The sequence below is a fragment of the Chlamydomonas reinhardtii genome, chromosome 4 (genome assembly GCF_000002595.2).
Source record: "Chlamydomonas reinhardtii strain CC-503 cw92 mt+ chromosome 4, whole genome shotgun sequence".
Classification (NCBI taxonomy): domain Eukaryota; kingdom Viridiplantae; phylum Chlorophyta; class Chlorophyceae; order Chlamydomonadales; family Chlamydomonadaceae; genus Chlamydomonas; species Chlamydomonas reinhardtii.
In genome coordinates this window covers 315,602-341,023 of record NC_057007.1, presented here as the reverse complement: position 1 = coordinate 341,023, position 25,422 = coordinate 315,602, and the positions used below count along the sequence as shown (strand labels likewise).

Here is a 25,422-nt window from a genome sequence, read left to right as displayed (position 1 = left end):
TAGACCGGCGTGGGGGGTCTTGCTGTTTGGGCAGTAGGCCAACGAGGTTACACGAGCTCGGAGTTACTATGTTATGTGGCTGTGAAGTGATTGGCAGGGTATTACGGGGAGACGTCGGCGCTGGTTGTCTTTCTGAAAGGCCCTTTGGGTCGCAAGGACCGCAATGCCTCTACGGTATCTGACAGTGAAGCGATGGCATTCACGCGCGTTGCATTCAGGAGGTCCGCGGACAGCCGTACAAGCGTGGACCGGGCGGTTTCCCTCGTGGGGCCGCAGAATCAAAGATGGTCCCTTCACGGACATCGGGGTTGACCCATCTTGTAATGTCGCATTCGCCAGTTGTAGCGTTTTGCCATGCTGCTGAGACGGAGAGGGGACTGCGCGGGATATGGCCGCAGCAGCCATACCCACGAACAATCAAATTGAAGCTTCACTAAGGCGTCCAGGCGCCAGCACTAGAGTCGCCGCCAGCCTACCTGTCCTGCACTCCTGACCAGTGACTTCCTCATGCAGTCAAGCACCATTTTACTCTAGCCGCACTTGCGCACTCTACTTCGGTCCGGTCTAGAGATACGCATTGTTGTCATCCCGCATAACCACCCGAAATGGTGCAGTGCTGCACATCACACCTGCAACCACCCCCACCAGTTGACTTGCGAGTGGAGTGGAAGGGCCTGCCGCGGCCACCTTTCGTAGATTCGCACCTTGGTCATACCATCAGCTCTCGCACCTATCTCATTCCCGCAGGCTCACACCCTGCTCTTTATGCTCTGCTCTCACTCTCAACCTACTCTGCTCATACGTAGCGCATGTGTGCACATACGCAAGCGTTTCTAGGGTAGCGGGATCGACTGGAGTCCCGACCCTCGGCCCTGCATGCCCATTGAAACCTCCAATGGTTCTGTCAGCGGCGGCCCTTGCCCTTCTTCTTGATGGCATCCAACGTGACCGCTACCTTGAGGGACTTCTCGAATTTCGCCTTGGCCTCATTGCATTCCTCTTCAAGGTCGTACGTGCCGCGGCCCTGCGCCTCCGCCTGTCGCGCCTTCTGCTCGAAGCTCTGTGCGGGGGCACAGCACGTACAGCAGTGGCGGGGCAGGTACAGCAGGCGTAAGACAGGTGCGTAAGACAAGGCACACGCACAACGCCGCCTCGGCAACACGTGCTGCTGCTGCTGCTGCTGCTGCTGCTGTTACTGCTACTGCTACTGCTGCTGCTGCTGTTGCTGCTGGCACGGCCCAATCGTTCGCATCGCCAGCAGGAACGGGCAGCAGCCGCATGGTGGCATGCATGACAAACTGGGAGGCACGTGGTCCCACACGTGCCTGCACCTCCTGATCTCACCTCTTGGATCCTGTCCAGGCCCTGGTCCAGCATGGGCTGGAAGCTGGTCGGCCACACCAGCTGCAGGCCAGCCCACGACCAACCGGCGCCGTCCTCGTCTGCAACCACGTGGCAGCGGTAGATAGGGTAGCTCAGCAACCCGGGCGTGGGCAATGGCGACACGATCGGGGTGATTTTGCTCAACGTGTTGCCGCCTCAACCGCTATCTAAATTAAATCACATGTAGCAGCATGGTGACGGTGTAAAACACCTGTCTAGGGCCAGGCACCACTGAAGTCCTGACCAGGCCCAGGCCCAGACAACGCACCGGACACGATCATCTCAATCATCTCAGCCATTCCGGGGTCGTTCAGTGTGACGCCGGCGCCCTCCCCCACCAGCCACTGCACCACGGACATGCAGTCCCGTGCCGACAGCCGCAGCGATTCGTCATGCGAGTCGTCGAGCAGCGCCCTGGCGAGTTTGAAGCCCCAGCGCACCTGTGCGTCGGACAGGAGTGGCAAGAGCAGAGGGGGTTGTTATAACAGCAGCAGGCGCCAATCGGTGTGAGGTTGAAGAGTGAGTGGGCGACAGCTACAAGCTGTTGGTGCTAGGCTGCTACGGCTAGCTCGGATGGCGGCGGCGTGTAAAATATACAGTATGTTTACTGGCACGTCTAAACCCTAACTCATGACGTTGATGTCCCCACGGCTACGTCCGGCTACGGCTGTCACTACGGTATGTCATGCACACACGGACGCTGCATGCACGTACGGCAGTCGTACTCACAAGTGTGAACCCGGGCATGATGACATCCAGGGCGCCCAGCATGACCTCTTGGGCCACCTCGCCGAACACCTCCTGGGCGACCTCCGTGGCTGCGCGCCAGGTGTGTGGGTGGTTGGATGGGTGGGGGGTTGGGAGGGTGAGGGATTACATGCATTGATATTTCAGAAAGTAGGGTTCTCGAGAACAATTCCAAGCAAGCCGCATGGATGGGTGGGCCGGGTCCTCACGCGGGGCGGGGCGAGAGCGGGCAGATGCACATTAAGCGCTGGGCGACCCCAGGCGGCGCTTTCCGCCAAACTGAACGAACGCGTCAGGCGCCTTGCGCTCTCACAGTGCGCACTTGCACAGCCGCGCCCCTACCCGCATCAGTGGCGACGTCGCTGACGGGCTCCTGCACCGCATCCTTCAGCAAGTCCTTCGCCTGTGGATGTCAAGGAAAGCATGAGGGGAATGAGATTGATGCGGTGGATGTGTGGATGTCACAACCGGCGGGGGACTGACAAGCGGCGCTGGGATTGCAGAGCACGACGGCATATCTAGATAGACGGCGCGGTGCCATCTGAACACCCCTCAAGCCCAGAAGCTGTTGGGGACATTGCTGAACGCCGCTCCGCAAACACCATCCTTTCAACGCACCAAGGCCTTCGTGAAGTTGACGAACTTGTTGGCCACGACCGGCGGGACGCTTTCGACATCGTATCCTTGGCAGCCGGCGCCCAAGAGGCCCTTGGACACCTACAGGGAGTACCGGTAGTTGAAAGGTTGGTCACAACAACACGGTCAAGGCGCGAATGGTATGCGCGGTAGATTCACAGCCGAGGGGCATAGCGTGTACCATATCCATACATCCATCCATCCAGCACCTGAACCCTAGCTAGCGCCACGAGACACCAGCCGCTAGCTAGCACTGAGTGCATGAGCAAAAGCATGTACTTGCACGTATACGCCCCTACCGCATTTCGTTGGGCTTGGGCATATCCCCACCCCATCCCACCCCATCACGCACACACACAAACACAGAAACACACACGCACCTGGATGGCCATACACATGGGGTTGATGCCATTGTCCTCGCCATCCACCAGGGCACCCCCATCCCTGAGCAGCTCGGCCTGCAAGCCATATACATGTGTATGCATTTACATGTGCGCGTGTGAATGGGTGTATGCGCATGTGTGTCTGTGCACATGTCATCCATCGGGTGCGCCAGCGGCATAATGCGGGCCCTGTGGAGCGCCGCGTGACTCTGGCTGCTAAAACAACCAACTTCGTGATCTAGTACAGGCGTGCGAACTACCGCCAAGCCAGCAGCCAGCCCGCAGCTGCAGCAAGCAGCCCCTGGCCAAACAAACTAGACCACGCCCGGTGCCCACGCACCATGGTGGTGTCGCCTTGCAGCAGTGCCACCAGGAAGGGCGTCACCGCCTTGGCTCCGCAGAGGGCACCCACATTCGGCGAGACGCCAAAGTCCAAGAATGAGCTGACGGCAGGCTTCCAACCGCCCAGCGCTGCCAGCGTGATGGCGGTGACTCTGCTGTTTGCCTGCGTGCACGCAAAGCACACAAGCGTGAATTGATCAGCACGTGCGATGTGCGCGTGGCGTGCGTGGCGTACGTGGCAAGCCAGGACAGTGAGCACCAGGGGCACTGTGCCTTCTGCGCATGCGGTTTTGCGTGTGATATGGACGGCACGTGGAGTAATTAAAGGCGTAAAGTAAGTAATCCCGCGCTCACCTGTTGGAAGATTGCGTCGGCCACACGACCCTTTGGCGAGCTCCACGCGCTGAAGAGGCGGCTGCGGGACGCGAAAATCGTGTTTGCGTCCGCAACGGTGTCCAGACTCCCTTTGCAAGTCTTCCATCTGCGAGTCACGCACGGAGTCCATAGACACGCACAGGCCATGTGACGCAAGATACGAGTGCGTGCGAAGTGTGATGCAGCAGCCAACCTAGACAAGTGAGGATCCTGGTACACTTATTTGCAACATGACTGCGCCCCACCTACGGAATCAATACCGCTAGATGCGGCCGGCTCTATCTTACTTCGTAATGAACTTGACGTTGTAGCAGCCGGCGTGGATCCAACCCAAGCCCGACGTCGGATCCAGGTCATTCACGGGCTGCGGCGGGCGCGGTTGGAGACAGTTAGAGAGTCACTGCGTGGGAGAACTGTCCCGTCCATGTTTTCAGTCAACACCAACCGTATGTGTTATTGTAAGGTGGCCCGCACAAGCAACCCTTGCGTGCCTTCCTGATTGAACTGGAGGCCGTGGCCGGGCGACCCTTACAACGCCAGCAACCGTTATCGTCCTACGTCCTTTTCTCCCCTCCAACATCAACCAATCGGGCATGAACCCAAGCCGTACCCGCGCTCCGCCGTCCAGCAGGATCATTGCCAGCTCAACCTGAAGTCACGGAAAGATATCGTGCGTTGGTGGTCGTTGTTGGTAAGGTCATGCGTTGCGTTGATAGATACTTACCTGCGCATTTATGTCGGTAGTGGGACGGAGCAGGAGCATGAGTGGCACCCGGCCGGCGCCGTCTGCTGCGTTGAGGTCCGCGTTGTGTTCAACCAGCATCTTGACGTACCTGATGATGATGCCATCCAGCATCGCATGCGAGGCAGACGCGAGCGATATTATGAACGCGGGCATCATGGAGACATGTGTATGCACGACCAGCTGACAGCAAGCGGGCTTTACGCAGACCATGGCGGCAGGCCGCCAAACCAGCCGTGCTCTTCAGGCACGCAAGCAAATCAGCCATCACTCGGCAAGCTATGTTCAGCAAAAAAACGCATCAGTATGCAAACAAGCACATGCAGCAGCATCGCGAACGAACCTGGTGCGGTTGGCGTCTGAAAGTCTGCTGGCGAGCGCAAGGTGGATCAGAGCTTCGCCCTCTGCATTTGTTTAGCGGCGGCGGCGGCAAGAATGAATAGGTCATGCGTGTCACGTGGCGTGCACAAACTGACTGCGCCCAGTGAAGCAAGATGTCAGGTATGATTGGCGGGCTGGCGGCTCTGACAGCCACTTGCCTTTGTTCTTGACCCCCGTCTTGGCCCCAGCACGCAGCAGCGCGCCAACCAGCTCCGCCTTGCCAGCACGTAGCGCCATAGCAGCCGCGCTGTCCCCGAGCTTCGGCTCTTTAGCATCCAGGTTGGCCCCTCGTGCACCTGCATGCAGCCAGCCGTGGGTCCGACCCGGATGTGTGCGTGCGGTGTGTGCGACGCAGATTTTGCATCCACATCCACACCCACACCCACATACACAAGCACGCACCTATGAGAAGCAACACGAGGGAGTCAGGCACCGCCTCCTGCTGGAGAGCCAGCGTGAGCGCTGTGTAGCCGCTCGCATCGGCAGCGTTGACACTGGCGCTCTTGCCCAGCAGCAGCTGTGGGGTGTGCGTGCGTGTGCATGTGTTTGGACACACGGCGTAACGCACACCATGTGGACGCATACAGTGGCGCCAAGCCACCCGAAGCCACCCCAAGCCACCCCAAGCCACCCCAAGCCATCCCAAACCATCCCAAGCCATCTTAAGCCATCCCCAGTATGAATTGCATTGTTAATCTTGCATAACCAGGCCTGCTGGTACGCGCGCCCCAGCATGGGCGCAATTCGTGCACTTTGCCAAGCAAGCAGCGGCCCAGCAGGCGTGGTGAGCGGCTCAAGCCCCCAATCCATCCACCTACCTTGGCCAGCGGCTCAGCCGAGCTCCCGCGCTTCCGAATGGCCAGTAGCAGCGGCGTGTCACTGGCGCCATTGCGGAGGTCCACGTCGGGCTTGCCGGCTGCGCCGAAGCACACACAAGTGAAGCAGCAGCTAGACGTGAAGCACGCAAGCGAATGTGCATGCATTGCCATTGTGCATTGCATTGCCGTTGCATAGGCAAATCAGCCGCCACAGTGGAGTACACTGGATGGCCTAGCTACAATACTGCAGTTCCTGTCCGCGTGAGTGCATGTGACATGTGACTCTACTCACGCGACTGCAGGAGCACGCCCAGCTGTCGCTCGCTCTGCCGGGCGCTGCCGGTGCACACCGCCAGATGCAGCGGAGCCATGCCTTGGGCGTTTCGGATGTCCAAGTCCGGGCTCTGCGCCGCGCATGCATCGAAGATCTGCGAGCGGGCAAACAAACCCTTGGGCCTATCTATTTGCTTGGGTCATCCTCGCTCTCCCCCATGCATGTGAAGCTTCTGGGTTCTTTCGTGCGGTATGTTGAGAATGGTCGACACAGTCGCCGCCCTGCCACGCACACTCCTACTCCCTGCCGCATTCCCGGCCCCCTGCTGCACGCCTCCCTCTCATCAGTCCCGCACACCTACCTCCTGGTCGCCGGCCAGGTCGAATGCGAGGTGCATGGCTGTGTTGCCCGCCCTGTCCTGCAGCGTCAGCCGCGCGCTGCCCTGCCGCAGCATGCTCAGCACCAGGCGGCGCCGGGCGGCGTCGGAGCCCGCGCTCTGCAGGTGCGTGGGGTTGCGTGCATGGAGGTGCGCGTGGGTGCATATGATGGCGGGCGCTATCAAAGTAAATACGTCAAGATGGCAGAATCATGGGGAGGAAGCACGCACGTCCGCACGTACGCACGTACGTGCCCGTTGGCGCCCGGGCATGCAGAGGCTCTAGCGGGATACCGCACGCATCTAAGTAAAGCCCCTGCTGCCTTCATGGTCCATCCTGGTGCCTTCATCCCTAGCTAGCTAGCTAGCTAGTTGCACATGTCCACTCCGCGCAAGTCAGGAGCCTATCCAGCACCTATCTAGCCGCGGTACCTTCATAGCCAAGTGCAGCGGCGTGTCCCCCCCCGCGTTCTGCAGGTTCAGGTTGGGGCGGCGCTCCAGCAGCCTTGCGGCGAGCGCCGCGGCGCCTGCCGCCACCAGCCTGTGAAGCGCCGTGTCGCCGACCCCGTCCGCCACGTCCACGTCCACGCCGCTGTGCGCGATCAACAGCTCCAGCGTCGCGACGCGGTCGCACACCGCCCCCTTGACGGCGCCCGGATCGCGCCCGCCGCCGCCGCCGCTGAGCATGGCGTCCACGGCGGCGGCTGTGGCCTGCAGCAGCGGCGGCGCGCCACTGCACGGGTCCACGCGGTTGCAGGGCGCACCCGCGGCCAGCAGCGCCGCCACGACCTCGTGCAAGCCGTGCGCGACGGCTTTGGCCAGCGGCGACTGCTGCCGCGCGTCCGCCAAATGCAGGTTCGCCCTGTGTGCGAGCGTGTGCGCAATACGGTACCGTAATCTACAACCCGCGTGCGATCGCACATGGATGCATGCATGCATGAGCGAATGCATGGCGATTTTGCATTCGATTTTGCATTCGATTCGCCAACAAAACGCCATGCACCGCCGGCCGGCCTGTTGGCAGTCATACCCTACCTGCTGCAAGCAATAATCAAGCCACCGCCACGCCCGCTTACCTGCCGCTCTGGATGAGCGCGAGCGCCATGTCCCGTGCCTGCGCCTGCGCCGAGCCGCCGCCGCCGTCCGCGCCTGCTGCCAGGTCCAGTGCCAGGTGCAGTGGTGTGCTGCCGCCGCCGTCCACCGCGTCCAGGTTGGTGGGGCTGTGGGCCAGCAGCAGGTGGAAGACGGCGGGGCTGCCGTGCGCCACAGCCAGGTGCAGAGGCGTGCGGTTGAGGTAGCCGGCAGCGGCCAGGTTCGCGTTGGCGCCGCCTGCATCAAGCGTGAGCGTTCGCCGGATGGGGTGGCATGGGAGGCGCGGGTTATGGTCACACACACACACACACACACACACACACACACACACACACACACACACACACACACACACACACACACACACACACACACACACACACACACACACACACATACACACACACACACACAACTCTGGGGAGCTCACGGGTTCGTGTGTTTGTCACACACACACATGCACATCAACAATGGCAGAGACCTTGGCGGCTGCGGCCGATCTGTTATATGATATTCAAGTTACCTTCAAGTTACGGTCGACTGTCTGCTGCCTGCCTGCCTGCCTGCCTGCGCCCATCACGAATCACGCACCTGCAAGGAGCGCCTGGCACATGGTGACGTGCGCGCAACCGGCGTCGCCGCCGGGCGTGTTTTCGGCGGCCTTAAGTGTGGCCATATGCAGCGCTGCGTTGCCGTTGGCCGTGACCGCGTCCAGTTGCCGCGAGCGCTGCATCACCGCCTCAAACAGCGACAGCAGCATGCGGCTGGAGCCCTCGAGCCCCACCACTAGGTGTAGGCAGGTCCAGCCGTCAGGGTCGTGGATGTCCACATCCGCCCCGCCTGCGGGTAGGTGTGCGTACATACGGTGCGCGCGCAGGAGTGGGAAATGACGAGCGTAGTGGATTATAGGGGTGTGTTGGTGCGTGCTCGGTCCCTAGGTAGGTTGCCGGCGGGCGCACGTGCGTACCTACCCTTGATCACAGCCAATCCAAGCGAGCACGCCTCATCGCCGCCAGCGGCGGCGAACATGATGGCTTTGTGGGCGACTGTGTAACCGGCGTTGTTCTTTATGTTGACATCAGCCCTGTAAGTTGTGACACGCGTGCAAAGCATCCAATGAACGGGACACCCAGCACGCGCACCCGCCGGCTACCACGGCCCGCCGCCCTGCACCCATGCATGCATCTCCCCACTGCACCCATACTGGATGGCGCTCACCCCCTTTGGAGTAGCAGGTTCACCAGCCGCGCGAGCTGCTGCGCCACCGCAAGGTGTAGGGCCGTGTCGCCACTGGCCGCGTGCTGCGCGTTCAGCTCCAGGGAGCTGCTGGCAGCCAGCTCCAGCGCCATGCCCTCCCACGCTGACTGGCGTGCAGGCCGCTTGACTGCGCGCACATTCAACACGGGCAAGGTCAGGTACGGCGGAACTGAGCATGGCTTGCGGAGCAACGACCGGCACGACGTCAGTGCCTGTGTGTAGTGCGGCGGCGCGCGGCGGGATTCGGCGGGGGCAGGAGATCCCCTTCACGTATGGCATGGTCAGTGCCTATAGTCCTCCATGCACGCACACCAGGCAAGATACCGTAACGGCAAGGTCAAGCTAGTCAAACTGAAGCAGCTTTGAGCAGCTACCTGAACCCCGCAGCTCCAAGGCCAGCAGCAGCGGCGCCTGCTGCGCCGTGTTGCGGGTGGCGGCGTTGGCGCCGCCGGCCAGCAGCGCGGTCAGCACTCCGGCGTCCCTGCAGCACATGACCGCCAGCAGCAGCGGGGTGTCGCCGTCGGCATCCGGGATGTTGAGGTTGGCGAGGCCGCTTCCGATGATGGCGAGCGCCATGTCCTTGCCTCTCATCGCAGCGCTCTGAGAAAGTTGATAATCAAGGAAGAAAAAGGATCATTTATTAAGATCGCAATGTTGTGCTCATTCCAAAGCCGGAGGCGTAGATACAGCGTGCAGCTGTCGTTATGACGCACGGCCAAATCAAGCAACTAACTAACTAGCTCAAGCCGCAGCAACTACCGCGCTTGCATTCCTCTAACCCATTCACACACCTGCTCGTCCGTGCCGCAGGTCTGGATGGACAGAGCCAGCGCCGTGCTGCCTTTGGCGTCCCGAGCGTCTGCGGCGATGGCCACCTGCCGCTGCCCCACCAGCGCCTGCACTGCCTCCAGGCTCCCACCGCGGTGACACACCGCCCGGTGTAGCGGCGTGCAGCCGTTGACGTCCTGGAGCGAGGCCGGCGCCTTGGCTGTGGAGCACACACAGTACACGTGCGCATCCGGTCACGGTAGGTACAGGAAGTGGGATGCACGGCAGTCCAGACGGCCCCATGGCGAATGCTAGGTACCCTTCTGTCTTGCACTCGCTTATGAATGAAATGCACGGCGATCCGGCACCCAGCACAAACGACAGCAGCATCATCAACAGGCACACCAGCACAATGTATGGTGCGACGGCCAGTCACCGCACGCACCCGCGCCACCCTACCTGACAGCAGCTGCCTCATGAGCTGCAGGCCCGCGCCCCCGTCTGGGCCGCAGCAGGCCATGTTGGCGGCCACGTGCATCACGGAGCAGCCGCGGGCGTCCTGCTGCCCGAGGTCGGCCTGTCGGCTGATGAGCGACGCCAGCAGGTCAGCAGCCGCCAGGCGCACCGCAAAGTGCGCGGGCGAGGAGCGGTCGCTGGCGCGCACGGTGTCGACGTCGGGCAGGCCGCTGTCAATCAGGTCTTTGGCCATGGCGTGGCTTACGCCGGCCGTGGAGCCGCCGGCCTCTGCGCGCGCGCGTGTGTACCGTACACCGTATAAGCGTGGGGAGCAAGAGAGTGAAGGCGTGCATACGGGTGCTGCCGAGGCGATGCGGTGGGGTGCGGCACATGCAAGGAGCACGGACAGCAGCACGTGCGGGCGACGGACTGGCATGTAGCCACAATACCTGTCATCTCCAGCGCCAAGATGAGGGGCAGCTGGCCCTTCTGGCTGGCCGTGTTGGCGTGCGCCCGGCGCTTGATGAGGGCTGTGAGCACCGCCGGCCGCAGACCGCGAACCGCCAACAGCAGCGGCGTCTTGTTGGCGGGGCGTGTGGCCAGGTTGACATCTGTGGCGGGCGTCTCGACAATGCCGCACGCGATGACGTCGAACTCACTGCGGCGAGGGGTGCAGTGAGATAGACGGGTAGTTGCAGGATTCAGGGGCGATTCAGGGAATATGCTCCCTAATCGTCCCTATCCTCAGATAGGCTATAATGGAAGCACTTGGTTGCCTCCACATCACGTCCGCCACCATCAGTGGCCGTGAGATACGTGCACACGCGCCCACCTGCGGCCGCTCTTCTTGGCGGACTTGATGGCAACGTGCAGCGCCGTCCTGCCCGCCTTGTCGAAAGCGTTGGTGTTGGCGCCGCGGCCCGCCAGCGCCCTATAGATGGCCGCGTTGCCCGTGCCCGCCACCAGGTGCAACGGCGTGCTGGCATCCCCGCGGTCCGCCAGGGAAGGGTCCGCGCCGCCTGTGGCACAGCAATGGCCGAATCACAGGATTTGTTGAATCCGGTGGTCGGTCATCGTCAGAGCTGCTGCGACTCCAGCTGACCAGTAGCAGAGCGAGTCCCCTGTCTCTTCTTGCTTCAGTGTTCGTGCGGCGGCGCGCGCGACAGCACATTGTCCCTCAGGTGGGCATGCCCACCAGGGTTATACATTGCCCACACTGTTCTTCCTCACTCACCCTCGATCAGCGTCAACGCAATGGCCGCGTATGCCTGCTGGTCCCCGCTCTGGCCGTCCAGAAGGATGGCTCTGTGCAGCGGTGCCGAGCCGCCGTCGCCGAAGGCGTCGAGGTTGGCGCGCCGCGCCACCAGCGCCTGGCCAGCGGCCTCAGTCAGGTTCAGCGAGCCAGTCAGGGTCAGATCCGCGGGACAGAGTCAGCAGTAACAGCCATAGTCAGTAGCAGCCGTGGGTGACTACCGACCACTCACCTGCACCAGCGGCAGGCTCGCCAGCGTCACCGCGACGTGTACAGGCACGGCCCCCTCCGGGCTCCTTGCGTTCACGTCCGTGCGGGCATATGCCACCAGCGCCAAAGCCAGCCGCAGCGGCACACCTTTCTCTGAGTCAGCAGCTGTGTTACCTGCCAGGGCGTGGGGAGCGTGTGCGCACATGAACGACAGGCGGCTGGCATGGATCAGGCCAACAGATTCGATAGCGCATGCAGGTAGCGAAGCTTCGGAGGAAACACGCAGGAGAGGAGAGGAGGGGAGAGGATGAAAGATATGGGAGTTCAATCCACATCATCACCCCGCCGAAATACTGACCACCGATCCCCCCTATTCATTAACCCAATCACCGACCACCAAAGCGTACTAGCTACGTACGCACCCAGCAGCCGGAGCGCGGCGTGCAGCGGCGTGTCTCCGCGCTCGTCCGCAATGTTTGGGTCGGCGCCGCGCTTGATGATCGCCGCAACCAGCGCCTCTCGCAGCTGCAGCACAACCATCAGCAACGGCGTCTGGCCAGCCGGCGTCGCCAGGTCCGGATCCGTCTTGGCGTTCTCAATTAGCTGCTCTGCGACACGCGTCCGCTTCGCATCGGCGCCGCCTCCCTGGATGGCGAGGTGTAGCGGCCGCATGCCGCTGCCGTTGGCCGCGTTGGGGTTGGCGCCGCGCGCCAGCAGCGCCGCACACACGTCCGGAAGGCCCAGCTGGCTCACGCGGTGGAGGGCGGCCTCCGCGGCATTGTCGCGGCTCAGGAGGTCCACGTCACACTTGGCGGAGGAGACCAGCGCCAGGGCCATCGCTGGGCCGTGGCCCAGACCACTGAGACCACCGCACGCAGGGCCAGCGCCCAGGCAGTAATGCAGCGCCGAAAGGCCCCGCTTATCGAGGTTGTTGAGCGTGCAGGTGCTTTGCGCAACCATAGCTCCCGCCACGCCCACAGCCCCCTCGAACCAGCGCGCGCTCGCCGCCAGCACCGCCAGCGCTGTCTGGCCCTCGCCATTCGCTAGGTCTAGCTTGAGAGCGCTGGAGCGCAGCAGAGCCTGAGCCGCGTCCGGGCCCCACGACCGCGCCTTTGCCCCGCCGCCGCCGGCGTCACCGCCGCCGATGGACCGGCACGCCAAGTGCGCGGCTGTGTCGCCGGCGTTGTTTGCGGCATTCACGTCTGCGCCCGCACCCAGCAGCTCGCCCATCACCGCCGCGGCGTGCCGCGCCGCCGCCAGCGTCAGCGCCGTGTCCTGCGACGCGTTGCGCAGGTTGGGGTTGGCGCAAGCGTGCAGGAGGGCCTTCACCACGGTGAGATGAGCCAGGGCGGCAGCGATCATGAGCGTTGTGGAGCCGTCGGCCGTCTGCAAGTCCAGGTTGGCTCGGCCGCAGCCGATGATGGCCAAGCACATCGCCTCGGCGTCTTGCAACTCGCCGAGGCGCAACGTAGCGATATGCAGCGGCGTGCGCTTCGCCTTGTTAGGCAGGTTGAGGTCGGCCTTGGCGTCCATCAACGCCTGGAAGAGCGCGTGGCTGCCCACGTCGCGCTCCAGGCAGATGTGCATGGCAGTGCAGCCCTGGGGATCGGTGACGTCGCAGTTGGCGCCGCCTGTTGCCGGCGAGGTGAACATACACAGGTGAAGCAAACAAACACATAGCAGAGAGCCCCACGATGCGGACAGCAGGGAACGGCGCCTTCTCACTGACAGCATCCGTACGTCACGCTCCCGCACGTGATCGCGGTGCGCAACCCCTGCGGCTGCCTGCCTGCACACACGCGCGCACCTGTCACCAAGATAACCGCCCGCTCCTCATCGCACGCGTCGCGCGCCCTGCACGCCGCGTAGCCCGCCCGGTGCAGCGGCGTGCAGCCACCAGCGTCCGCCACATCCAGCGTTGCGCCGTGCCCCACCAGCGCCTTCAGGCTGGCCGTGGCGCAGTTGGCCACGGCCGCGTGAAGGGGGGTGTCCCCCGCGGGGGACTTGGCGTCCAGGTCCGCCCGGCCGCAGTTGATGATGATCAGCGCCGTGCACTCGTTGCTGATGTCCTGGCCTGGAGGAGCGTGCGTGCGTGAGACGGGGCAGGGGCGAGCGAGGCACCATCAAATGCAAACAGAACAGAACCGAACGCGCATCTGTGTGCATGTTACGCGATTGCTATCCTGTCCATGTGGCCGAAGGGCGGGACGTGGGCATGGCCACAAGCTAGGCGCGTGCGCACCTGTGTTGCGGAGCGCGGCGTGCAGCGGCACATCCCCCTGCTTGTCGGCAATGTTGGGATCGGCTCCCCGCTGCACCAGGCGCTCCGCCAGGCCCGCCTTGCACTTGACCACAGCCATCAGCAATGGCGTCTGCGGTACAAGCAAGTAAACAGCTGGCATTAAAGCTAGGGATGTGCGCTCGTGTGCATAGTGTACTGTTGATGACGGCGCTCAGCAGCCCCTTACCACGCTTGACGCGGCAGCGGCTCAACGGGCCCCTCTGGGCTCGGCCACCGTTTCTACATGCACCAACACGACTCAGCACGCACCTGACCAGATGCCGGCATGACGATGTTCACATCACAGTCGTCGCTGCTGATGAGCTGCTCCGCAACCGCGCTGTGCGCCTCGCTGCGGCCGTCAATGGCGAGGTGTAGCGGCCGCATGCCGCTGCCGTTGGCCGCATTGGGGTTGGCGCCGCGCGCCAGCAGCGCCGCACACACATCCGGAAGGCCCAGCTGGCTCACGCGGTGGAGGGCGGCCTCCGCGGCATTGTCGCGGCTCAGGAGGTCCACGTCACACTTGGCGGAGGAGACCAGCGCCAGGGCCATCGCTGGGCCGTGGCCCAGACCACTGAGACCACCGCACGCAGGGCCAGCGCCCAGGCAGTAATGCAGCGCCGAAAGGCCCCGCTTATCGAGGTTGTTGAGCGTGCAGGTGCTTTGCGCAACCATAGCTCCCGCCACGCCCACAGCCCCCTCGAACCAGCGCGCGCTCGCCGCCAGCACCGCCAGCGCTGTCTGGCCCTCGCCATTCGCTAGGTCTAGCTTGAGAGCGCTGGAGCGCAGCAGAGCCTGAGCCGCGTCCGGGCCCCACGACCGCGCCTTTGCCCCGCCGCCGCCGGCGTCACCGCCGCCGATGGACCGGCACGCCAAGTGCGCGGCTGTGTCGCCGGCGTTGTTTGCGGCATTCACGTCTGCGCCCGCACCCAGCAGCTCGCCCATCACCGCCGCGGCGTGCCGCGCCGCCGCCAGCGTCAGCGCCGTGTCCTGCGACGCGTTGCGCAGGTCGGTCTGCGCGCGGCCACTCTTGATCATCTTCACCGCCGCGTCCTGTGCGTGGCGTACAGTGCTGCCGATGCTGCAGATGGCAGCGTGCAGCGGCGAATCCCCTTCCTTGTTGAGGACGTTGATGTCCGCCTTCTGCTCCAGAAGCTGCGCAAACAATACGGCACTGCCCGTGCCGACCGAGACCACGCAATGGAGGGCGCTGTTATGCAGCGGACCGCCCGTGGCACTGATGTTGGGCGCTGCGGGTGTGCGGCGGTGCCAAAAGCGCAAGGAAGAGGTCATGTGTGTCAGAGCTTTGTGCATGTGCGTGCCAGATGTGGTGATGCGGGGACCGGGTGACCACGTGGGGCGTACGTCCCGATGTCCATCCGGTTCCCACGTGCGTTCCAGCGGCGGACCCCATGCCTGCAGACCATGGGACGGGCCCATGCTAATGCGCCCAACTTAATATCTACCCGCAGCCCTGCTGCCTGCCTACGCTGCTGCATGCAGGATGCGCGTGAAGGCCGCGTTACTCACCGGCCTTGATCACCATGCCCGCGCGCCTTTCCGCGGCCGCCAGCCCATCCGCCGCCTTGTCCTTCTCGCCCGGTGCCTGCACCGCCAGCAGAACTGCCTTAAGCGCCGGCGTGTGGCCGTCGCCGTCTCGGACGGTCAGGTCGGCCTTCGCCTCGATCAGCTTCGATAGCACGAGCGTGCAGCAGCACGTGACCGCCAGGAACACTGGCCGCCGGGCCGCTCCGTCCTGCAGGTTGACGTCAGCTCGGCCGCTGGACAGAATGGCCACAGCGATGGCCTCGGACGGTGTGGGCTCGTCCGCCTGCGCCGCCGCCTGGCGCTTCTGCTGCAGCCGCGCAGCAAGCTCCTTGGGGACCTAGAGATACAGGAGTTGGCGAGTTGCCGTATGCAGGGTGAGCAATGCAAGGGTGCGGTATTGTTGCGGGCTCGCGCGACGGCTGATGCGAGGACGACGGCACACGCGCGCGTTTCTACTGATGTGGTGCTGGCATGTCCCCCGGCCTAGCAAGTAGCATTCATAACAAGCTTTACAAATCTTATGCAGCTATATGTGTAACGTGTGTGCTGAATCACCTGCAGCAGCGCGGTGTGTAGCGGTGCCTCCTTGCCTGGGTGCGACAGGACGTTTGGGTCGGCGCCTCGGGCCAGCAGTGCCCCCACCACCTCGCCCAGCACACCCCGCACCGCCATGAGCAGGGGCGACAGGCCCAGCTTGGAGAGCAGGTTGACGTCCGTCTGCTCGGCACGAGCCAATCGCAGAGCCATGGTGGTGCCCGGCTTGTCGCCCATGGCGATGGCGAGGTGCAGTGCCGCTTGGCCCGTCGCATCGAGCAGGTTGGTTGACGCGCCGGCATCCACGAAAGCCGCCAGCAGCTCTGTATGATAGGACACAATACATCACAGACAAAGTTAACGCAGCGTCAAGTCTTCCAGTCTGCCGTGAGCGAGTATACAGATTTACAGGTGTAAAACGTGCGCTTGCATATAAAACTGTGAAATAATTGAACTGTGAACTGAGAGTTGAGACTTCAAACATCATTCCGATCCAGGATCCAGGCACCTGTATTTGCCTTCTTCGTCGCTTTCAGCAGGGCCGTGTCTTGCCTAGCGTCACGGACTGTGAAATCCACCCTCTCGCTGTCGATGATGATGGTAGCGATCTCCACAGCAGCATGCATGTGCGCTTCCGTTTCTGCGCCCGGCACGAGGACGGTGATGTGCAAGGGCGTGTTCATCGTGCCCGACTCGCGGAGATTGACGTCCGCGCCGTGCTCGACCAGCGCCTTTGCTATTTCCGAACACAAGTTGCTCGCTGCAGGGTGGGCGCAGGACGGGGCGGCGGGCTTACTACTTCGTGCCAGCCAGCAGGGGTGCATGCATCGATTGTAGCGGACATAGATCAATAGTGTTGTGGAATTGTCTGTGTATATTCATGCAACGGTACAGCATAATTAAGTCATGGTGGGACCGCTTACATGCAATGTGCAGCGGGAAGGAGCCATCCGGAGAGGGGATGTTCGGGTTGGCGTTGTGTGCGAGCAGGTCCGTGGCAATGGCCACATCATTGCCATCACACGCCACCACCAGTGCCGACTCTCCTGACATGTCACATTGGCAGGGACACACATACATACACATCTCAGCAAAACGACGTGACTGGAAGTGGACAAGCGGCTCTGCTGTGACTGCGTTGATTGAGTCTGCCGGACATGTGCATGTATGAACAAGTAGGAACGCTAGGAAACGCAGGCAACGTCCGCTGCATTTTCCATACTAGGTCTCCCGCGAAAACATGCCTGCTTCATTGGTGAGGTCTGGTAGAGCTCCATACTCAAGGAGAGTCGACACGATTCCGGCATGGTGGCGCTTGGCAGCAATCAACAGGGCGCAGTCGCAGCGGCGGCCTGGATTCTTGGAGCAGTCAAGGAACCCCTTCTCCGTTGGAACGTAGTTGATTTGCTCCAATGGCATACGGTGAACCAACTCCTTCACCCTGTGACGGAAGTGTGGGGCCCCACGCACGACGGGCGACGAGTTAACGTGCCCGTTGCGCGCTTAATCGGCTTGCTAGTAGCCACGCATTACAAGGTTTGGAGCGCGACGCACTTCAATTGGTCGTTGTTCTGCACAGCAACCAGAAGCCGCTTCTTGTCCCGTAGCCGCTGGATAATGTTCTGCGCTGGCTTGAGCTGCCCATCTGGATTGGGCTCGAGTGGAGCTGATTTACAGGTCGTGGCGACCGCCGTTGAGCAGCCTGAACCCATGGTAATGCCCTCCTAAGCTATACGCACGAAGAGTACTGGACTGAACTCGTGGAGTGGACTAAAGAATAACCAGAGTGCCATCATAATGATCCATGTGTTGTTTCCTGGACAGCGCAGTTGGTGACGAGTTGAGGCCTCTACTTGAGTTGGGGCCGGTAAGTAACAGCAGCAACCTGTGATTTCTAGCAGTCCACAGCTGCTGCACAGTAGTAAACACTGTGCGGAATACAATTGAGTGTCACGCGAAGTGCTGCATTTTGTTGTTGAAGTTCGCAGTGTGCGCGTTCCCGAAGTCCCACGGAGTCCCGCCCGACATCATGACTCTATCGAGCGATCAAGCTCGGAAACGTTTGCACATGAGCTGCTCCATTGAAGATGGCACTGGCTTGCACTCTTGCCCAGGCAGCGCCGGATGAGCTTGTTCAGGCGCAGACCGCCCGCCACCGAGACGCCACACGCTCTCGCCCAGGCTTCCGCCGCCCTCACCCACGCCAGCACGAGGCAGCACGCTAGCACGCGGGAAGGACGCCTAGCGCAGCGCTCATGAACTCGTCTACGCCTGCTTCGCACAGTGTCACGCGGATACAACCATGTATTCTGCCAAGATGCAATAATGGCCGCAACCTGCCCATGTGATTTGTCGAACATATCCGGGAGGCATTCTTCATCCCAATTGCTCATCCTCATGCTTGACACGATGCAGCATCTGTGAATCCGAACCATTCTGCTACCTGCGACGGCTGGTGCCGCCCGTCTCCAGCTGTTGCTGCTGGTGTGAGCCCCTCACATGCTGCATAGCGCCACCTCCGCCTCCTCCATACCCGCCTCGCACAGACGCACCCGCGCTCCCACGGCGACCCAGCTGCTGGCTCCTCTGGCGCGTGTGCCCTGCCTCCGACCCAGATGGCAGGTCGGCTCCCGACAGCGCTGCACCCGCACCCGCTCTGCTGCTCGCTCCTCCTGCCAAACCCAGCAGCACCCCTGCGCCCGCCACTCTCCCCTCTCCAACAGCCGTGCCCGCTCCTGCCGCTGCCGCTCCTTGGCCTCCGCCGTACGACACCAGCAGCTGCGGCGCGCTGGGCGATGGCGGCCGCGGGCGGAACCCGGTGGCGTGCGGGTGAGCGATCCAGTACCCCACCACCACCAGTGTCGCCACCAGCAGCGCAGCCACCAGCCGCAGCAGCCAGCCATTGCTGCTACTGCCGCCGCCGGCCCTGCTACTGCCAATAGGCCCTCCGTTCGCGGCGCCGTTGCGCCGCACGGCCGCCGCCGCTGCGGCTGCGGCGGCTGTAGCAGCCGCCGACGCGGCGTTGGCAGAGATGTCGTACGCCTGCTGCTGCTGCACTGAGATCAGCTTGTCCACCTTCTTGTCCAGGGCTGCTACAGCCGCCGTCAGCCGCTCCACTGCTACAGCCACCTGGTGCGCCTCCGCCGTCGCCGCGGCTACTGCCGCTGCAGCAGCCGCGCCGCCGCCGCCTTCTGCAGCTACGCCCGAAGCACCCGTGCCGGCGGCGATGTGGTTGAGGGACTGGTGAAGCACGGCCGGCGGCACAGGGCCGCCTGCGGTGAGGCTGAGGCGCGGACTGCCGCCGCCGCTGCTGTGACCTGCGCCCGGCCAGGGGCAAGCGGCGCGAGGAGGGGGTGCGAGGGGGCAGACGTGCCCGGGTGAATGACAGTGATGGGCAAGGACTGCTGTTGATATGGCACACACGGCGCCAGCATCAGCTAGCGAGCGACCAGGTCGCATGTGAGGCCCCCCCCACCACCACCAGCACCAACGCGACAGCAACCAGCAGTACAAACTGCAACCGCCCCGCCTGGCCCACCCCGCCCTGCAACCCCGTGCACGCCACAAGCCGACCCACCCGAGCCGCCGGTGAAGCTCTCGGCTGCGTCGCAGAACGCCGCGTCCCCGAACATCGTGTCCGAGCGTGTGAAGGCAGAAGGCTGCAGCCCCGCCCCGTCACCCCCACCCGCTCCACCTCCACCTCCACCTCCCGCGCCACCCGCGCCGCCGCCAGCGGCTGAGGACCAGGGGCCGGGCACCCCGGCGCCCACCACGCCGCCGCCCACGGCCCCCACGCCAATGTCTGTGGAGGTGGTGGTGATGCTGGGCCAGCGGTAGCGCACGGAGGGGCCGGAGCGGGTGAGGCGCCCGGGGCTGAGGGGCGGCGGCGGAGCGCCGGCAGCTGTGAATAGGGTGCAGGGGCACAGGCAGCGAGGGAGGGATAGGGGGGGTGATCAGGGTGAGTGTAGGCACACAAACGTGCGGCTGGTCATGGGGCTAGTGGGGAGTAGAGGGTGGGAAGGAGTGGATGGAGACGGGCAGGATGGAGACAGGGGGAGGGGGGACGCGACCATGCAAAGGCGGCGGAAGTGGAGGCTAGCAGGTCCTGTGTGATGCAGTAGACGTCTGCCGCATGGGAACGGTGGGGTGGATGGGGCGGAATGCGCGGCGGCGGCGCTCACGTGGAATGCGATGGCGCTGGCGGCAGTGGCAGCAGGTGCTGTGTGTGTACGGACAGGGGCGGCGATGCCAGGGCGGCGGGAGGAGGCGGGAGCACGAACGGGCGGGAGGAGGCGGCGTGATGGTGCGAGCCGCGGGCCAAGCGATTGCGGAGCGCGCAGCAATGGAGAGGGGTGCGGGCCGCAGGAGGCCGCTGCGCTGCTGTGTCTAATCGTGGTGATGGTGGTGGTGGTGGTGGTGGTGGTGGTGGTGGTGGTGGTGGTGGTGGTGGCGGTTCCGGGCGTGCGAGGCGCTGGCAGCAAGGTTGGGGTGCCGCTGGCAACAGCAGCGGTGGCAGTGGGGCCGCCGCCGCGTGGGCGGCACTGCTGCTGCTGCTTGTGGGCGGGCGGCAGCGGGAGCCGCCCCGCGCTGTCAGCGGCTGGGCGTCACGAGGTTGTGTTCACAGCGGCAGCACACTCTTGCTTTAATCCCAATCCCGGTATGTACCGTACGTTTATCCGATCACCGCGCACCCCACCCGGGTAGACATTTATTTTTGCACCGCGCACCCCTGTTCCGGTATTGTTTTGGGACCGCGCACCCCCCTACTTAGTATTTCTGCGATACCGCGCAGCCAGTAAACTGCGCGATACTTCAGTGTGTGGGCAGTTGCAACACCAATGCGCCACAGCCCCGCACATCTCCTACCCTCCAGCGCCACGCAGCGCGCCGCCGGCAGTCTTAGCTGGCACGTTGCAACGCCAATTCGCCACAGCCCCGCACTCTCCGACCCCCCAGCGCCACGCAGCACGCCAATGGGTCAAGCACTCTCCTCCTCGCCCTCCTCCTTGCTCTCCTCCTCGCTCCCCTCCTCGCTCTCCTCCGCGCTCCCCTCCTCGCTCCCATCCTCGGCCGACTACCTAATAAACTTTGCGCGCAAAACTCGAAGCATGGCGTGCGGACGTGCGGTCCGCTCGCCCGTGCGGGTATTTCCGTCGCACCGCGCACCCCCCGGGAGTTTTATTTTGCAGGACCGCGCACCCCCCCCAAAAGTGCGCGGTAATTCGACTTTTTGGGCAAATACTTTATTTACATGCGCGGTGATCGTGTGCGGGTACGGTAGCTCGATGTGTACCCAATGCCGGCCGGCACCACCCAGGGCACCACAGGGAGCCTAAACCCACCTTGCACCCGTTCACCTACCGTCCCATCCATCCCACCCAACCATTCGCACCCCACCCCAACCCACCCCACCCCACCAAGCTGCGCCCCACCAAGGCTCACCAGACAAGCACACATGCACCGATGAGCACATGTCAACGCACACACCCGTACACATGCACGCAACACACGCGCGCACACATGACGCACCCGCCGCGTCCGCAGGCATTGCGGGCAGCTCCTCCCCAGCCGCCGCCGCCGCGCGTGCCGCCGCCTCGCTGGCGGCGCGCGCCGCCGCCACCGCCGCCGCCGCCTCCGCCGCCGCCGCCCGCTCCTCCAGCATCTGTGTGCAGCAGTCCAAGTAGGCCTGCATGGACACCTGCGCGGCATATGGGGAGAGGCATGAAGGAGAGCAAGGTTGAAACATTGGGAACCGGATACAAGAAGGTGAATCATGGGGAAGGGGCATGGCAGAGAGGACGAAGGCCGGGGGTGGGGCCGGAGATGCAGGCGTGGGGTGCAGGCGTGGGGTGCCGGATGACATGATGGTTGCAAGAGTGGCATCCAAGCGGAAAACAGTGCCACCGCCAAACGCCCCTCCTGTCAGGCTGCCATTGCCAGAGCCATGACTGGTGCACGCGTCACCACCCTCCACTGCGCTATCCTTCACCCACATCCGCACGCACATCCATATCCACACCTACACATATCCACATCCGCACATCCGCACACCCACCAGCGCCTTCTCCTGCATCAGGTTCTCAATGGTGGCGTTCATGGGCCAAGGCACACTGGCCGCAGAGCACCGCACGCTGTACACCAGCTGCAGCGAGCAGGACGGCGGGGCGGCGGCTGTAGCGGCGGCTGCAGCAGCGGCGGCTGCAGCAGCTGGGGAGTCCGGGGGCGAGGCGGCGGAGGGGGCGGAGGCGGCGGCCCCGGGCACCTCGGTGGCGGACAGCTGCAGCGCGGTGATGAAGCGACTGGCGCCTGCGTGCGAGTTTGTATGGGTTGTAATTGAGTGGTTACAGCGTGTGTTATCGCGTGGGGTAAGGGTTTTCTGGGTTGACACAGGAGTTGAGGCTGGGGGCACGCATCAGCTCCTCCACACCCCCACCCCCACCCCACCCCATTGGGATTGGAATGTACTACACACACACACACACACACACACACACACACACACACACGTCCTCACACACACACACACATACACACACACGCCCTCACTCACACACACACACACACACACACACACGCCCTCACACACACACACACACACACACATACACACACACGCCCTCACACACACACACACACACACACACACACAAGTCTGGAGGGCCTGAAGGGCTGGGCCACATGCTTATGTGGATGGGCCACATGCTTATGTGGATGTCGGGAAGGGCTGGGCCACATGCTTATGTGGATGTCGGGAATGGAGGCGCTACTGGACAGCCTGTTCATCGGCGCCGACGTCGAACTCAACCAGCACGGCTTGGACGAGGACAAGCTGGACAACGCGATTGCCCTCGTGCAGCGCCAGGTGCGGGGCCTGCGAGCCGAGCACACGGCCCGCGCCCGCGCGGCACGCAAACACAGCTTGCTGCTGGATCAGCTTTCGGGCACCGTACAGCAACTGACACAGCAGCTGAACGCATTCGCGGTCGCGACAGCGGCCGTGCTGGAGGTGGAGACTGGCGGAGGGAAGGGCCTGGCCCCCAGTGCCGCATCGTCCGCAGCGGCGGCTGCGCCCCCGCCGGGCGGGCCCAAAGCCGCCGCTGCCCCACACGCTGCGCCTGCGGCAGGAGAGGCCGCGAGGCCGAACCCGCCGCAGCCGCAAGCGTGCACACACCTGCCGCCGCCGCCACGGGCGATGGCGGCCAACAAAATACTGCTTCGTGGCGCAAGCAGCGAGCAGGCGGAGGCGATGGCGCGCGGCGACTTCTCTGCTCTGGGCCTGGGAGAGGGCTCGATGGGCATGTATGGCCTGCGGTGGCCCCCTTCCTGACGCCGGAGGGGCGGGCAGCTAGGCGCGCGCGGCAAGCCCAGTTCGACAGCCTGGTGGAACGGGGTCTGCAGCCGTACTGGCGGAGCACGGACATCGTGACTGAGGAGGGGGACCGGCGCTGCGTACACCCCGTGCAGTAATGCACATGGCGGATAACTGAGAGGGGCGCGCATTGTGTGTGTGTTTAAGTCCAGCGGAAGTTAGGCTTGTTGTGAATGCAGGGCTAGGACACAGACGGTTTTGGTTATTGATCCTCTCTCTCACTTTGTGGCTGCCCTTAGGCATATTCTGCCCTGTGGGGAAGGGAAGGTAGCTAGTGCCGGCGGGGTGCTTGTTTTGCGGTTGCTGCGGCCACGTGCCGGACTTGGACGGTACATGACTTTTTGCTAGGCGAACAAACAATGCATAGTGGCCAGCTGCCGGCTCGCAGCAGTGTTGATATACCGTAGACGGAGGTGCGGCTTCTAGGGCCAAACCGACGTCTCACAATATAGACAGAGGTGCGGCTCTTAGGGCCAAATCAGTGTCTAACCACAATAGATGGAGGTGCGGCTCCTGTGGCCAAACTGACGTCTAACGCTACGCGTAGGCTTGGGAGACATGTACTGCCAGACCAATGCGCGACAAACAAGGTGCTAATGCGCCCCTGGCACTAGCAACTACGGGTTGTCCGGATACACGATCACGTGATCTGATAAACAACTGTAAACCGTTGTCACACACACACACACACACACACGCCCTCACACACACACACACACACACACACACACACACACACACACACACACACACACACACACACACACACACACGCCAAGCGGTGCCCACCGCCGCACCTGTGATGTTGCCCACCGCCGTCTCGCTGCTGACGCTGAAGGCGCCCTGCCCGGTCCACAGCACGCGCTGTACCTCGCGCACCGCCACGCCGTCGCTGAGGCCCACCTGCACAACAAGAAGAAGGAGCAGAAGCAGGGTGGCGGTGGCGGAAGAGGTGGTTGTGGTGGGAAGAGGGGCGGGGGCGGAATGAGGTGGGACGTGATTCCCATCGTAGGGTGAGGGAACATATGAAGACGAATTATGCGCCTCAGCAAGGACTCAGTATTTTACTCCCTCCCCTCCCATCTCCTTCCCCACATTCCCGTGTCCCTGCGGCCCAGCCCCCAGCAACCCATTCCCGCGGCACCGCCCCGCCACCACGTATGGGTGGGCTTTTTAGCGATGATGGGATTTCTTCGTTCGGCTCAGGCACAGAACCCTGCCTACCCCGCCCCGCCCCCTCAGCAGCTCCTGCCCCACCCTCACCAGCTTCTTGGCGAACTCCGGCATGCGCAACGGCATGGTGAAGTTAACTGTGCGCTGGCAGGAGCTCCAGGGGGATACGGTGGTGGAGGTGGACTGCGGGTGGATCAACAGGGGGTTGGGGTGATGGAGAGGGGCGTGTCGACCGGGGGAGGGAGGGGACGGGGGAGCGTGGGAAGGGAATGGAGTGGGGATTGGGGGAGGGGAGGGCCGTGAAGTGCTTTGCAGCAGGCCTGAGACTTGGGACGTCGAAAGGCAGCGGTGCACAGGAACCAGCAATCGACGCCGTGGTCTTGCTTATAGATATGACTTACCGCATTGAAGCTGGGAGCGTGGCGCCGGGTTTGGAGGGCGCGCGGGATCGTGCATGGGGCAGGAAAAGGGTGGGCGTGTCAAAGGGTGGGTTGAGGGGTGGCCTCCCAACCCTTCCCCGTTGCTTTCTCTTGCCTGCCCCCTCACTCCCTCAAGCACGCTCCCCTTAAGCATGGAGCTATGACACGTGTCGCTATTGTCCCTCGTCACTTCCTCTACCGACCTCTTGTGGTAGCGCTCCGTCGCCTCTGGCCGCTCATAGACCGTGTCCCAGAACAGCTGCGCCGAGCAATTCGGCACCAGTAGGCGAATGTCCGCCTGCTTCGGCATGGTGATCTATTACTGCTATGACAGCTATATATGTCACACAGGGAAAGAGCTGACAATAGCGCAGTTAACTCAAAGCAGCATGCGAGTTGACCGAACTACGCCGGTACGCGGCTGGGCAGAGCTTTCAGTTATTATGCGCGTAACATGCAATTCGAGCTCCCATTATAGTATTGCTCGACAGGAAGTCGGCGCGCGCAACGACGCGGCCGACTCGAACGCCGCGCTGGACGCAGCTGCTCTTGGTCGCAGCCCGTTCCAAGCTCAGATGGTTTGCTGTTACGTCGTCCAAGAACCTA

General features: G+C 63.1%; 2 protein-coding genes across 2 annotated transcripts; both read right to left on the bottom strand.

Moving 5' to 3' along the window:
• Position 1: 1 nt before the first annotated feature.
• CHLRE_04g217908v5 (uncharacterized protein) lies at positions 2 to 17,613 on the bottom strand. Its single transcript, XM_043061744.1, has 40 exons — positions 17,410 to 17,613; positions 17,100 to 17,296; positions 16,779 to 16,901; positions 16,364 to 16,615; positions 15,877 to 16,178; positions 15,304 to 15,658; positions 14,044 to 15,023; positions 13,735 to 13,864; positions 13,300 to 13,566; positions 11,915 to 13,123; positions 11,515 to 11,666; positions 11,265 to 11,400; positions 10,863 to 11,049; positions 10,480 to 10,688; positions 10,034 to 10,318; positions 9,598 to 9,794; positions 9,181 to 9,406; positions 8,768 to 8,933; positions 8,521 to 8,633; positions 8,141 to 8,389; positions 7,534 to 7,786; positions 6,890 to 7,319; positions 6,443 to 6,577; positions 6,100 to 6,235; positions 5,808 to 5,905; positions 5,392 to 5,506; positions 5,148 to 5,285; positions 4,952 to 5,012; positions 4,591 to 4,699; positions 4,477 to 4,515; positions 4,154 to 4,230; positions 3,846 to 3,972; positions 3,490 to 3,654; positions 3,147 to 3,224; positions 2,749 to 2,847; positions 2,473 to 2,533; positions 2,113 to 2,201; positions 1,652 to 1,823; positions 1,345 to 1,442; positions 2 to 1,060 (listed from the first exon to the last, which is right to left on the bottom strand). The coding sequence occupies exons 2-40, from the start codon at positions 17,272 to 17,274 to the stop codon at positions 905 to 907; spliced, it is 8,349 nt and encodes a 2,782-aa protein (XP_042925000.1). The 5' UTR covers positions 17,275 to 17,296; positions 17,410 to 17,613; the 3' UTR covers positions 2 to 904.
• A 68-nt stretch (positions 17,614 to 17,681) lies between these two features.
• CHLRE_04g217907v5 (uncharacterized protein) lies at positions 17,682 to 25,403 on the bottom strand. The gene is made up of 8 exons (XM_043061743.1): positions 25,020 to 25,403; positions 24,799 to 24,808; positions 24,488 to 24,580; positions 24,022 to 24,127; positions 21,911 to 22,161; positions 21,385 to 21,553; positions 19,433 to 19,756; positions 17,682 to 19,172 (listed from the first exon to the last, which is right to left on the bottom strand). Exons 1-8 carry the CDS (start codon positions 25,124 to 25,126, stop codon positions 18,295 to 18,297), a joined length of 1,938 nt encoding a protein of 645 aa, XP_042924999.1. The 5' UTR covers positions 25,127 to 25,403; the 3' UTR covers positions 17,682 to 18,294.
• Positions 25,404 to 25,422: the final 19 nt, after the last annotated feature.